The sequence below is a fragment of the Gymnogyps californianus genome, chromosome 4 (genome assembly GCF_018139145.2).
Source record: "Gymnogyps californianus isolate 813 chromosome 4, ASM1813914v2, whole genome shotgun sequence".
Classification (NCBI taxonomy): Eukaryota; Metazoa; Chordata; class Aves; order Accipitriformes; family Cathartidae; genus Gymnogyps; species Gymnogyps californianus.
The window spans coordinates 52,389,256-52,404,422 of NC_059474.1; the positions used below are offsets into that span (position 1 = coordinate 52,389,256).

Sequence of the window (15,167 nt, forward strand, 5' to 3'; positions counted from 1 at the left end):
GTTATTCCCTACTCCAGGAGAATCCTGTTTGTTCTTTCCCTATTTCTAAGATTGTCAATAACTAAAAAAACCTAGATAGGGAATGATTCACTCAGCGTAGATTTATAGCCATCATAGATAGTAAGATCTCTGAAGAAAATATTTTAAGGGAAATTTTTCTATTATGAATGAAATCTGATTCACTGAGCGTCGTCCCATGGTGCAGGTTCATACAGGGTTTTTTTCTGCCTGAATCCTACAGCAGGGAGTCGGTATCTTTCTGGAATAGTAATTCTTCATCCTGTTGTAGGAGTGTAAACTATTTCTGCATGTTGTTGAACACACTGAATCTGACCAGTTAAGGCTAGGGATTGATTGTAGGCATGTTATAATGTTTTTGTCTAACCACAAAAAAGGCTTAATTATGGAAATTTACTTTACGGATAAAAACCATCTGGCTACTCTGTGATATTGCATTCCTAAAACAGGTGTCCTCATATATATATATATATATATATATATAAAAAATAAAAAGACTATTTTCTCTTTCTCTTCAAGGATGTCTTGGTCTCAGTAATCTTGTCATAAAAATAAAAAGTCAAGTCAATTAAAGGGCAATTAGGATTTCTTTTCTTGTCATCAGGATAAAATTTGCCCTTTTTGTTAGTCCTGTGATTTCTCCTTTGCAGACTGTATATTGAGCTGAGGGATAGTGTCACTGATTAACGTGACAGTAGCTGAACATCATTTGCCAATGTATGCAGTTTCCCCCGCTGTTCTTATAAGTTCGGCCCCTATTGCTTTCAAGAGTAAGGATGCTAAGTTATGAAACTCAGTTTAATGGAATGATTTTTTATTGTTTTTAAAGAATGTAACGTAAAAAGGTGAGTGTTGGCTAAGTACAATTCATCTGAGTTTTTCTGTGTTTTTTTATGGAAGAGCAAGCAGTGCCTTTTTCAGAAGGCACACATTCATTAGAAATCTGATTTCTGACATTCACTAATTGAAAGTGAGATAAGAAAGCCCTGAACTTAAAGATAAGTATACATGATTATTTTCTTCACAGACGGTAAGATAATAAAAATATACAGAGACACAATAGAGATTTGAGTTCCTGTATGTCCAGCTGATAAAGCAAAAGCCTTATATGCCAAAGTATTTAAGATTCTCATCCTAAACATAACAGGAATACATCTGTAAGCATAACGTCTAATGCATTCCTTCACTTTTTAAATGACAATTTATAAGCAATTAATGTGGACATTGTATTTTTTCTTTCTTTTCCTAAAAGTATGTCTTGGATATAGAGCTATATAGTATATAGACAATTGAACATTGCATATTTAAATCTTTTTGAGACTACTACTTCTAAGACAACTGTATCCAGGTATCTTATCTAACTGAATACATAGTCATATGAATTTCAGTTTACCTATGGAATTTCTGGTACTATAGGAAATCATGTTGGGTGACATTAGAGCAGGAAAATAAATAACTGTGTAATTAGAAACTTGGTAAAACCTAAACATATATATAATAGAAGTTAGTTGTCAAAGGTAATTGCCACCTACAAGTCAGTTTTAATTCAGATGATTTACAAATATGATAATCAGGTTTTGGTGACCACATGTCAGGCCTGAGGCTGAAAATGGACTTCACAGCTTTCAGGCAGCTGGTCATCACAAAAATAGATAAGGCACAAGGCAGAGATCTTTGAACAACTTATTATGTCTACATGGTGCATCAGATGCTGTACAGAAATACTGGTTTGGCTTGCAAAGCCAGAACACCTGTGTTAGCATAGCAATAAATGTCAGCTGAGTAGCACACTCTTTCAGAAGGGCTAATTAGCACTTGTGCAGTTTTCCTGCTTGTAATTCCAGAGCAGGCTCCCTTAGTGTTTCCTCAGGACCTTTGTGTCATACTTCACTGCTCACACTGCACAAACTGTGGTCTTTTGAAGTGACCCTGGTGTTCCCATGGATCCATTTCTCCATTTTTTATCAGTTCATTTTGCATCAGTTATGCGAAAGAGGACCTTAAGTGTAGACACCTATGACTTTCTATATGACTGTAGCTAAAAGCGTGGCACAAGTGGCCCTTCGTTCTTGGGTTGCACAGAGATAGTGAGACCCAAAGTGCTGGGTGAACATGGGGCCTATCCAGTCTCCTTGAATGGAGCCTAGAAGGTCCATGAGCAACTCTGACTTGGACACCTTATTCTGGACTCTGCTGCCTGTAACCAAAGGTGGAGCCTGTGTATAACAAGAGCTTAATGAAGATATTTTCCTCATCATTGGTTGCAATAGCTGTGGCTACCCAAAGAAGCTGAGGGTACAGGAGGTCATTAGAAAGAGATTCCAAAGGCATCAAGAGAGACAGAGGTGTTACGAGAATTGATGGAGGTGAGGGAGCTAGTCTTTGCTAAACACAGGATGTTTCCAAGATTAGGGATTTAACAGATTTTTAAAATGGAGGTAAAAGTCCATTGCATCTTTCTTCCCATTTTGTCCCCAGGTCCAAAATAAGAAGAGTCTGTCTGATAAAAACTACCTTTTCTGGACTGACTTTTTGATCTTGGGGAAGTCTTAGATACGGACTGAGTAAAATAAGATTTGTTATCTCATATAGTACGTCCTGCTGTTCTGTAGTCATATTATTGAAAGATCCACACTATTTAGTAGCTGTTCATTTTCATTAGTAATTTGTACTGGTTTCAGCCTGGACAGAGTTAATTTTCTTCCTAGTAGCTGGTATAGTGCTGTGTTTTGGATTTAGTAGGAAAAGAATGTTGATAACACACTGATGTTTTTAGTTGTAGCTAAGTAGTGTTTATACTAAGTCAAGGATTTTTCAGCTTCTCATGCCCAGCCAGCAAGAAGGCTGGAGGGGCACAAGAAGCTGGGAGGGGACACCGCCAGGACAGCTGACCCAAACTGGCCGAAGAGCTATTCCATACCATATGACATCATGCCCAGTATATAAACTGGGGGAGCTGGCTGGGAGGGGCGGATCGCGGCTTGGGAACTAACTGGGCATCGGTCAATGAGTGGTGAGCAATTGCATTGTGCACCACTTGCTTTGTATAGTTTAATTCTTTTAGTATTACTATTGTCATATTATTATTATCATTATCATTGTTTTTCATTCCTTTCTGTCCTATTAAACTGTCTTTATCTCAGCCCACGAGGTTTTTTTCCTGATTCTCTCCCCCATCCCAGGGGTGTGGGGGGGAGTGAGCGAGCGTCTGCATGGTGCTTAGCTGCCGGCTGGGGTTAAACCACGACATAATTTTATAGTTATTTAGAATTTTAAGCCATAGGGTATAACAAGGCATATTCAGTATCTTCTAAATTAATTTTGTAGCATTTTTGAAGAATATGACTAACACTGGTGAACAGCTCCAAAGTTCCAGATGTTTAATTTGGAAGGCATGGTGAACAGCTGTAAAATGCAAAATTTTCTATTAGCTTTACTAATGAGAAAAATCAAAGTTAACCCTTGAAATGCAGCATTAAGAATGCAGAGTAGTGATTTACTTTAAGTTACTAGAGATTAATGGGAAATTCTTCACTTTTCTTCCTACTTTATAAAACAGTATTACATCCTTTTACACCTTGTTGCCTTAACTGTGTGTTATTACTTACATAAATTAAATTTTTCGAAGACAATTCTATGCTGTGAGAAGTTGAGTATCTTATTTAAGCCCTCTGTGGGTTACTTACCACACTGTGTTACCATTACCCTAAAATCCTTTTAGGACATTAGCTCACCACTATAGTTCACTTGTATTCAACTGGCCTGTTGGTTAAAAGGGCATTATGGGGAAGAGGCATGCATTTTAGCATGTCATAATTTTTGCTTTCAGTAAGTAAAGAAAGATGTCTGAAAGGCAGAAAGAGAAATGTTTCTAATTTGTGTTGACTGCATTCATTTTGTAACGGATGACAGCAGAGCTTGCAAATTGATCAGCAGCTGGTTCTTACCCATAACCTGTTGATACTAGTCCATGCCTTATTTTGACACACTGGACTTTATTTCTTTCATGGGTCGCACGTTGCCAGAAGGCAGCATCAGTTGATCAATAGGTGCAGATCTGGGTTGTAAAAGCTACTCTCATGGTCGAGGTGCTACTGAAATCAATAAGAGTGAGTGCTTTTTAGAGACTTGAATGAAGAACAATTACCTGCTGTAGCTAAATTACATTTTGTATTGGATCATCTCTAGGCTGGAAGCTGGTAAGCACAAAAGTGAGGAGGTGTAGAAATTAAGGAGCTGACATAGTGACAGATGTGGTATACCAAAGTACTGAGTTAACCTGTGTTTTGGTAAATTAGCTCTGCACTTGTATAAACTGTCAGAACTGTGAAAGACATCTGAAGGGATATAAATTCAAAAGCATGATGCAGGGCTTCATCCGTTCCATCCTTCGAAGAAATATAGAGATATAGCACCTTGTTTTGTTTCTGGACTTCTTTATTGTTGCTTTACATTTTATGAATTCTGTGCTGGGCTGCAAATGGAGGCAGTTCTGCAGAAGGTGCTGCAGTCCAGCTGAGACCTGACAAGGGCCAAGTGAGCTATGCTGGGCTATATGGTTAATATTACATTAGAGAACACATTTTACATTCCTCATGTACCCGCAAACACAAAATAATTAAGCGGTAGAAAACTTGAGGGAATCCAGAAAGTCTTCAGGTTTCTGTCAGAATAATTACTCTCCCTAGAGTGCGCTTCCATTAACACCTCTGAAAGCAAAAATCCTTTGGGGTGGTAAAACCTTATTCAAATACACTGTTTTTTGTTGGTTGTCAGGGTGCACTGGGTACACTGGTGAGAGAATATTTTGTTTAGTTTTATTCTCTATGCCTGCTGTCAGGATGATGTATTTAAGAAAGTTGCTCTACTTGGAAGAATTACATTATAGGCATCTAAGACTCTCAGATGCCTCTGGGCACAGGCATCTTAAAAATCTGCACCCTTTTTTGGGTGTTTTTGTAATTCGTGTCTTTTTCTGTCATTTTATATCACTATTTTATCGCAAGACAGTCAGCAACAATATTCATTTTCGAATGTCCTGCAGCAGTATTGTCTTGTCGTTAACTCTTGTCATATTTCACTCACTGGGTTTGAAAATGGAAAGTGATGAATGACTGCAGTGTTTTTTTAATAACATGTCCCATTCTGGAGCTTTCTATAAGAGTAGTCAGTTTTCATTACTTTAAAGTGGGTCATTGAGGGGGTTTGGTTTTTTTTCTTAATATAAGAAAAAGTTGCCAGAATGACAATCACAAAGAGGAACCCTCAAAAAAATTTATGGAAAAAATATTTCAAGAATATTAAGTTCCTGGTTTTGGTTCAATCTTAATGTATTTAGCACCAGTGTGGAATAATCAAGCCTAAAATATTTAGATCTTTCTCATATTCATGTACCTTAAAACACTGGTGATCATGATAAAAACCTATAAAAATTTTACAGCCAATCAGATTTTAATAGAAATTCTTTTTTTTTTTCTTTTTGAGAAATAGACTCAAGCAAGAAAGCATGCACTTTTTTGTGTTTAATCTGATCAGGAAATTCAAATCCAGATGTTTTCTTAAACTTTAAGACGTATTTAAAACAACAAAGGAGGCTTTTTTTTTTCTCTCCATATATTTAAAATGGGCTACTTTTGAAAGACATTTCGGAGCCACATTTGCATCCTAATTGCAGCCCATTTCCTGGGTCCACAGTTAGGCAGACTGTAGGGTGGCATTTGGGGATTTCTGGGGCAGAGAAGTTGTTGGTTCTAGCTGAGCTACTGAAAAATAAAAAGGAAAGAGATGAATGGATGTTTTGCTTCAGCAGTCACCAGCTGGCAGATCGGCTCCTTGGAGCACTGCCAAGCAGCAGTTTACAGCAGCCCTGCAGCTGCTCTAGGCTAGGCTGGAACACGACTGGCATGAAGCCACCTTCAGCTTTGGACAAGGACTCAGCCTTCAAATTGGCAAACAGATGCATTGGGATTGTGGCTTTGCTCCCTCACTTCTAACGTGCATAGAATGCAGTTGGTACCTAAAAGTCCACCGCAGAAAATTTTGCATGAAACATTTACAGGAAGATAAGGGGAAATAGGTTAAAAATAAAAGTTCAAGTTTGTCCAAAGTATTTTTCTTGTTGGTGCTGCATGTGTGGTTTTTACTTTTGTGCATTTCATTCTGAGATATTTTTCTTATTCTGACCAGATCATGAGGATCCTAAATAACTGTAAAATGGGCCAGCAAGAAAACTCAGTTGGGCTACATTCTTTCGAGCTAAACTATCTGAATTCAGCAAATGAACAACAACATACAATTGTTTTCAATTCTGTATGTTGTGATTTTTATAAAAATGTTTGAATGATAGCAAAAAATAACTTGCATGAAATTCAAAGCAGCATTGGACTTTTTATTGACAATATTTTTAGGGTAGAATAATGTTATTTGGGGGAAGGGGAAGGGGAGAGGATTTCTTGTTGATTTTGACTCCAGTCTGACCACTGTTCTCTCTTTTCCTGATTAGAAGCTATTCTTCAGTAATTGTCATAAATAACAGTGATAGTATTGCTTTTTGGCAGTTTTTCTATTAAAATCTCTGTTCATTTCATTTCTAACTATGCATCTGATAGAATGAGTCTATCTTTCCTTGTTAACCACCTGTGTCTTATTGCTGGAGATTGGGTCAAACCAATGCCCTAGAATACTGATGGCATATTCTAAATTTCTATTGATGTTTTAAAATCTAGGGAAATTAGCTCTTAATTTGTCATCACCTGGCATTTGTTTAATTATTCAATAGAAGGGGAATTTCAGCAAGTTACAGCTTCACAAAACTAAGACCTTCCCTCACCACATATATGTTATTAAATATTTATTGATACATACACACACGCTGTGTCCCCCTATTGGCCAACAACCAGAAGCAAGTATTTTGGAGACCTACAAACCCAGCATGTATTTTCTAAAATGAAAATATTTCATGTGAAATCTAACCTTGATAAGGAAGAGGAAAGACGCACCACAGTGCCAGATATTCAAAACACAGCATTTCATCAAGATCAAGTTAAAAAAGCAATATAAAAAAATCATGTAATCATGCCTTGTAACTTTTACTGGTACCCAGTTTCAGCAATGTGCCTTGCTTTGAACATGCTTCTGCACTTCTCATTTTCAAAACCAGTTGATTCTTCTGTGTTTACTTTAAAACCTACCTTGTTGGTATAACTCATTTCATACGAATTTTTTCCCCTACAAGGTTTGTTTGGGTTTTTTTTTTCTGTTTCAAGAGACAAAAGTAACCCATTCTTAAGACTATAAGACAACTTGTATCCAAGACCTCCAGCAATGGTCATGCTTCTCACTTGTAGCCAAGGCTACAAAGGTCTGCAGCAACATGTTTAAACACCGATTATTCATGTCATGCTGCTTATGACAGAGTAATCTCACTGAATGAAGACAATAACAAGGATAGTTGCTGATTAAACAGATAAATTACGTGCTTTCGCTGGCACTTCAATAGCAGCTGTAAGAAGAGAAATGGTTCTTAATTCCTAGACTTTTTACTGAGCAGTGTATACCACCACAAAAAGCTCTGAGGCGTTTTTATTAAAACAAGTATATACTGATCAGAGTGCAGTATCAGTGTCTCTTTTTGTGAGTGTTGGGGGAGGTTATGATTCATCTTAAATATATTATAATATTTTCCATTAGTTTAACTTCAATTCTCAGACAAAAAGTTGAGGCAAATAATCAAACGAACTATAAGCTTATAGAAGAAAACAACATAAACAAGAGCCAACATGGATTACAAATCAAATCAATTGCCAAACTGATCTGATTTCATTCAACAGCACAGTAACAGGCCTTCTGGCTAGAAGAAAAGCTGTAAATGTCAGATTTCTTGCTTTTAGTAAGGCTTTTGGTACTGTTTTATAAACATACTATGCAGACTAAATGAAACAATTATAGAGTAAATTGGAAAACTGACCTTGGAAATTACTTACCAATGGCCCAATGTTAAAACAGAAGGCTATAGTAAGTAGGGTTTTATAGTGTTTGATACTATTCATTAACTACCTGGATGATGGACTATAGAATATTCTTATTAAATTTACAGCTTACATGAAGTTAGGCAGGATGGAAAACATGTCAATGGATAAAACTGGAATTCAGAATGATCTTGATACATTAGAGAAAAGATCAGAGGAAAAATGATGAAATTCAACAGAGGCAAGTGAGGAATTATGTCTATGTGACAATAATCAGCTAACAACTTAGTAATAATTTTGTAGAAAAAAATCTTGGAACTGTTGTGGACAACCAGATGAACATGAGTGAACAATTTCATGCTGTTGCAAAATAAAATTACTAACCTCATACTGGAGTGAATTAAAAAGAAGCAGGTGAAGAAGTCCTTTATAGGATTAATAGTGCTGCTTCTGCTTCATAGTGGTAGGGGATTACCTTAAGTACTGTACTCTTGGGCCATCTACTTCAAGAAAAAATGTGGAATTACTGAAGAGAATCTATAGAGAAGACAAGTGTGAATGACTCAGAGTCTAGAAGATGAGTCCTACGAGAAAAGATCACTGTGATATTTTTTATTCTAGAGCAGAGATTAAGGGGTAGCTTGACAGCATTCTTCAAAGACATAAACAGGTATTCAAAGATCAAACAGCAATTCTTTCTTCATTTTCATGGTAGAGAAAGATACAAGGAATACACTTGCAGCCAGAAAGATTCAGTTTAGACATTAGGAAGACCTTTCCTAAAAGTAAAGGTAATGTAGTGGAAAAGGTTAGCTGAGGAGGCTGTAAAGATTATATTGATGAAGGTCCTTAACGGCTGGTTAAGAAAAAAAAAATGCCAGGAATAACATAGGGATAAGCTGATGCTAATCAGAAGTGTAGAATAGACTAGATGTCCCATCATGAAGTTCCTCTCAGTTCTATGATATCAATCTTTAGGTTGTCAAAGGGCATAGGGTAACATATGGTAACTCCAGAAACATTCCCTTACAGCAAATGCAGGGATTTTTGGCAGGGCATTGAATTTGACTCTCTTGTCCCCATAGGAAGATTTTATTTACTGGCATAGAAATAAATAAATTTTTAAAAAAGTGATTGAACTTACAGACAGGTCTACCCAAGAATGATTCCCTAGGACTTAAATTTAATTCCATCTCAACATCTATGTGCTGTAGGCATAAAAACTTCAGTGATGTTTTCCAGAAGTGTTCTACTCCCATTTATGAGTCTGGGTGCAATCAGCACTGAATTAAGTGGGGAAAAATGTTACTCCAGTACTAATAATTTTTGAAAATACCATCTCTGATGCCTAAAATGCACTGCAATACTTGTATCCAAACCTGTGTATGAATCTGCATAGAAGCATGACCATTAGCCTGCCTACACTAAAAAAAGGATGTAAGCTGTGAATATTGACTGTATCATTCTTCTGTGTTGCTTAAAATAAAAATGCATGTGAAGTGATACAGATTGTCCTGAAACAATATATACAAGTTTCCTATGGAATCATGGAAACATCCTGAAATGTTTTTAGCAAAGTATTGTTGGAAGGCTTAGGAGTATTTTTTATTTTCTCAGCTTTGTTCTGCAACGTCAGAGCCCATATAGCAATGTAAATGTCAAGAAGCTGCTACTATGTCCTTTCAGAGTTCTGTTGCAGAAAACCTATATGGAGTAAAATTGGATTTTTGTTGCAAATGAACTAGGTGCTTTAACCAGTACCTGGGAAAGTGTCATGGCAATAAAACAAGGGCAAATGTGTATTCCAAAATAACTTTTAAAATAAAGTACAATTGATGCTATTATTAGAATACTTCTTCACATAAGTGCAGCTTAGTTACCATAATCTGACTAGTTTAAAAAAAAAAACAAAAACCAAACAACAAAACAAAAAACCAGAGGTGCATTAATTGCAGTGTAAGTTAAAGATTTCCTTGAAACATCGTATGGATATGTATGTGGAGAAGTTAATGAAACACACCCACCCCCTTTTTTTTTTACACACGCAATATTATATGACAAAGGACAGCAGAGTTTAAGTAGGTTATGTCAACAACTTTTGAAACTCACATACAGCTTTCAGGTATTTGATTCTTATTGGGCAAATTGGTATCATATATGTTTTGTAACAATATATAAAGAGATGAAGCTTTCTTACAAAGCCATATAGGCTCAAAGCTCAAGTTCCTCTAGGGACCAGACTTCTGAACATTCACAGCTTGGCTAGTGCCATTCCTTAGCCACAAGCACATCTCCTTGTGAGCCAAATTCCTGGGCATCATCTCTAGAAGCTACCTAGTACAGTCAGTCATGAAACAGGCAGAATCCTGCTTTGACTGTATTAGCATTTTCCCCTCAACACTTTATTTTACTTTATACACTGAGAGTATATTTTTTAAATGTGTGAGAGAAGGTCCCACAGCCCCATCATCTCCTCTCCAGCCAGGTGTTCTGTGGAGGATAAAATGAAGCATCACACTAAGTGCACTGGAAATCTGCAGTGTTCTGGCTTGCCATGTACAGATAAATTCCCCTTATTTAAACATATACAAATGCATGCATGCTCACACAGCATTAAAAGTTGCTAACATACTGGAATCCTTCTTACATTGTATTTTTTCCAGGCAGCTGAAATAAAATTATTGCTCTGCTCTGGCAGAGCATTTTGGCATGTATTTAACTGTAAGTACACAACCTAGATTCAAGTGACAATGAAAATTGAGCATGTTCTGAGCTTAACCAGGCATGAAGATATTCACAAAAGGTGTTCTTTACATTTTGTAAGTATTTGAGAGTATTGAGAGTTGAACTCTATGCAATCAAAATTCTTGTTGTTTCATCATGTAAAATGCTTTTGAAAATCTGTTTACAATTCATGGAACCTTTTTATCCATTTATTATGTTCTGAAAAAAAAATTCTTCTCCTTTGATTTAAACTATTTTTTTAAAGAAAATGCCCAAATCATTACCTATAATAAGCATTTTTCAATATTAGTTCTGTTAAATATGAATGAACAATACTTCTATTTTATGCTAGCAGTGCTTTGGGAGTTTTACCAGCATTTGAGATTCGTCTTTCATTTTAATCTGCCAGTCCCATGTGCTGTACATCTGTAGTGAGGAGTGTTTTATATACTCTACGCCATTTTCCTACTATGTTCTATTATTAATACTTTTTTTTGTTTTGTTTCCCCAGGCTACATATCCAAACAGAATGGTGAGCCAAAATCTCAGCACAAGGGACAGAAAGTCAGCACATACTCCCACCGAGGACCCTTTTAGATACTCGTCAGGCAACCAGGCAACGGCCTATGAAAGCAAGAGCTGTCAGCTGTCTAATTTGTGTCTGAGCAACCTCCTAAAAGAGAAGGAGATCGTGGAAGTCATCAAGCATACTAGAGGCACATACGAAACCCTTGCTTCAGAGGTCAGCCAGAACGGTTTGGCAACCATGGCAGCAAGTACAGCAAAGCCAGCATCCAAGGCAGACAGCTACCCAATGTTCTCAGGAGCTCCAAAAGACCAAACTGCTGTACCTCGGCAGCATACCACTTTCACAGGGAGACTCGGACAGCCTCCGAGGGGACCCATCTCTTTACACATGTACAGCAGAAAAAATGTTTTCCTCCACCACAATTTACACACAGCAGAGCTACAGACTTTAGGTCAACAAGATGGGTAACAAGGTGCTTGTATTCTTGCCATGGAAGGAGAGTTGATTAAAGAGGAACATAAGCTCACCTAGAGCTCAGTCTTCAGTTTTCATCTGCTGCTACTTTCACCTGAAAAAAATAAAGTAAAAAATTAACATTGTCTGTAGGTTTCATACTTTCCCATCTGGGACTGTGGCAAAAAGATGAACTAGATTGTTAAATAACTAGATTTATTTGTCATGCAAAAGTCACCATGGGTATAATAAATGGGACCATTTGGCTGGCATTGCTAGTCCAATATTGGCTAAATATATATTTTTTTTCCTCTATAAGCCACTATCATTCCCTAAAGTTCTAGAAGGTGATCTTAAATAATACTGTGTATGTTTAATGATGTTACTGTTAAAGTAGATGTGAGGAATGAATAGATAAGTAATTAGTAAACCCTCTTGAATTTCATAGAGACTAGGGAAATAAGGAGTCAGAAATCTTTGAGGACCCTCTTTTTTTTAATACAATGAAATTTGCTCACTTGTAGAGGTGTTTTACCGCTTCCTGCTGTATGTATTTTATGAATACCTCATGCCACAAGTAGACGAAGTGACTGATTTTCCTCTAACAGCAAGGTTCATAGAGGTTCACCAGGATTTGAGTCAGTAATTGGGTCCCAGACTGAGGATGTCAGCTTGGTTCCTCAACCTTCCCTTCCCTCTTCCCACCTTTATTTAACTACATTTGTTTGAGTGTTTTTGTTCTATGAGGACATGTCAAGTTGTGGTGATGTTTGTGCTTTACAGACACTGTATCACTCACGACAAAATGTGACATTCTATGCTATGTAATGCATCATATAATTTCATTTCACTTTCCAAACCAAAAATGGGTGAAAGACTAAAGTAAGAGAAATTGTCTTATTACCCAGTCCAAATTACCTGTGCAAGTCGTAATTTCTGTAGACTGTATCATCTGCACTTAACGACCTGATTTATACCAACTCAGCGGGTTTGCTAGTCTTGACATACTACACACAAGTGAGATGAATCTAATGCTACCTGACATGCAGCATGCTGGTCTCACAGCAATATGAAATCATCTGATCACACCATAGTACTTGTAGACTTGCCAGTAACAAAACATCCTGTTTTCCCCTTTCAGAGGGCTTGAAAACCAGCATCTCAGTCAAGTTACTCTAAACATGTGGCATATACTAAACAAGACAGTTTACAGCCTCTCTGATGGAGGGTAATCTGTTTGAATGATAATAGGACATATAGTTAGTAGTGTATAAATAATCTGGCACATTTAAGTACAATTGAGGCAGATCTGAGACAAGTCACCTCTCTAACTTGTGATTAATAACGAAAGACAAGGGTGTAGCACATTCTCACACAAAGAAACAAACCAGTGTGACTTAACTGAAGTAACATATAATGAAAAATGAAGCTTCTATAGCCACTAAAAATGCTGTAACTTTTAAAAGGTAACTCACATAGGGCATATAAAATGAATTAATGATACAAATTTTACTTAGTGTTAAATATATCTGCTTAACTACTTAATATTCAGATTAATACAAAGATTGGTTAGCCTAAGAAAAAATTAGACTATGAGCTTGGCAGATATTCTGCAAAGCCATTTCAGCAGCTTGAACTTTCAGGATTCTATTTATTGAGGATTTTAATTTGGTTAGAGCAAATTTTATGATATTCTCTGATGTTGAAGAGAGCAGTTTTTTTCTAAATATTCTGTAGTGGTAATTTTGGGTATCCAGAGTTGGATACATAAGAATCAAGATAAATATTTGCCAAACTTCTTCGTGTTCGTGTGTGCGTTGCTACTGCCAAAACAGAATGTGCAAAAATTGCAAAAACAGCTTGACCGAATTAACTATGGGCATTCAAGACTCCCAGTCCTGCATTGAAACTCATAGTTTAAAGTCTACCAAAAAAGTTAAAAATAGTAGTAACAGAATTTCACTGCTCAGAATCACATTTTCATCTGAGCAATCTCTTAAAGTCATGGTAGATTGAAAGGACAATTGGTTCTTACAAACAATACATTTCAGTCTTGCTCATCTCAAGAGTTGATGTATGCAATTATATTTCAGATATGTAAATAAATTAACATACATTGTAATCAAGGAATTTTTTTTCCAGGATACAAATGTACTATACTACATAAAAACAAATCAAAAACAAAAAACTCTTCAATTTTAACTTATGTAGTGTATCTATAGTTGTTTTTTTCCTGGAAAATGGACTTTTGGATTACACTTTATTAAAAAAATCCATCTATACATTTCAAAAATAACATTTTAAATGCTACTATTTTCTTGGAGAATCTTTTATAAAGCTGAAACTTAAAAAACTGGAGAAAACAGTTCAATTAAAGTGAGGAATATTTTTAAAATGTCATCTTGAAGCTGTTTTGTATCAGTATTTTCAGCATTGTTATGTTATTTGTAATACTAAGTGTAAATCTCACCCAGAGAAGGGTATTCGCCACATGTTAATGTACAGTACAGCAGTAACTGTAAAACAGAGGTCCTTTGTTTGATCCTCTTGTGTATATAGTAAATCATAAAGCAACAGCATGTGGACATTCTTGCAGTGAATTGATTCCTTTGTACTAAAAATCTCTAGTTTTTTAAGAGTTCCATGTATAAAATGATTTATACATTTCTCCAAGGCTGTACATATCCAAAGACATGACACCAGGGGGAAAAGGCACTTATTATTTTTTCCACAGATGTACTTTTTTCCTTTTTTTTATATGTTTCTGTACAACAAAGCATAACTGTAAAATTTCTACTGAAAATTACTTCTTGTTACTTCCATATCTTTTGGTGTGATAGAGGGCATTTTAAGGAGGAGGAAATCCCCAAAGAAAAGCTGTTTCTATTTGAAGCAATGTCCCATATTTTGAAACAATCACTTGGCAAAAGAAAGATTAGATCTGTGCCCTAAATATTTTTTAGTAATTTAATAGAGCCACACCTGAAATGGTGTATCATCTCTAGACTTATCCTTACTTCCCTTACTAGAGTGCTTCTACAGGATGTGTTTATAAGATACAGTGACATGCTAGGGCCAACCCTGGTCATAAATTATTAAGATGGAGGGAAAACACTTGTCTAGTACTGTTCTTGTATTTGGCTTTCAGAGCAGCGGAAAGGTTTTTTTGGTATACCTTGTGCACGTGAATGAAGTTCAAGCTATGTGCTTCTGCATACCAGAGGGATAAGTCTTACTACAAACCTTTCCTCTATTTAGGCTATTTAGCAGCATCTGAATGCATCCTGCAACATAAATTTCTGCCACCTTTTCAAGACAGGCCGACCCTCTATACATAAAATGAAATAGCCAGAATAGATTCCTTTTTTTTCAATCCAGACTGTTATATTTAAGTTTATTGGTTTTCATTCCAAAATACACACATCCACATAAATGTTAGAAAGGCTTTCCTTACGTGTTTTTTTTCTGGAAATTTT

General features: G+C 36.3%; 1 protein-coding gene across 1 annotated transcript in view; it reads left to right on the plus strand.

Moving 5' to 3' along the window:
- CCSER1 (coiled-coil serine rich protein 1) overlaps nucleotides 1-11,739 on the plus strand; it is a 719,834-nt gene extending 708,095 nt beyond the window's left edge. The window contains exon 13 of the mRNA XM_050895848.1: nucleotides 11,221-11,739. Coding sequence (XP_050751805.1) covers nucleotides 11,221-11,706 — 486 coding nt within the window. The 3' untranslated portion in view covers nucleotides 11,707-11,739. The remainder of the gene's footprint in view (nucleotides 1-11,220) is intronic.
- The last annotated feature ends 3,428 nt before the right edge of the window (nucleotides 11,740-15,167 follow it).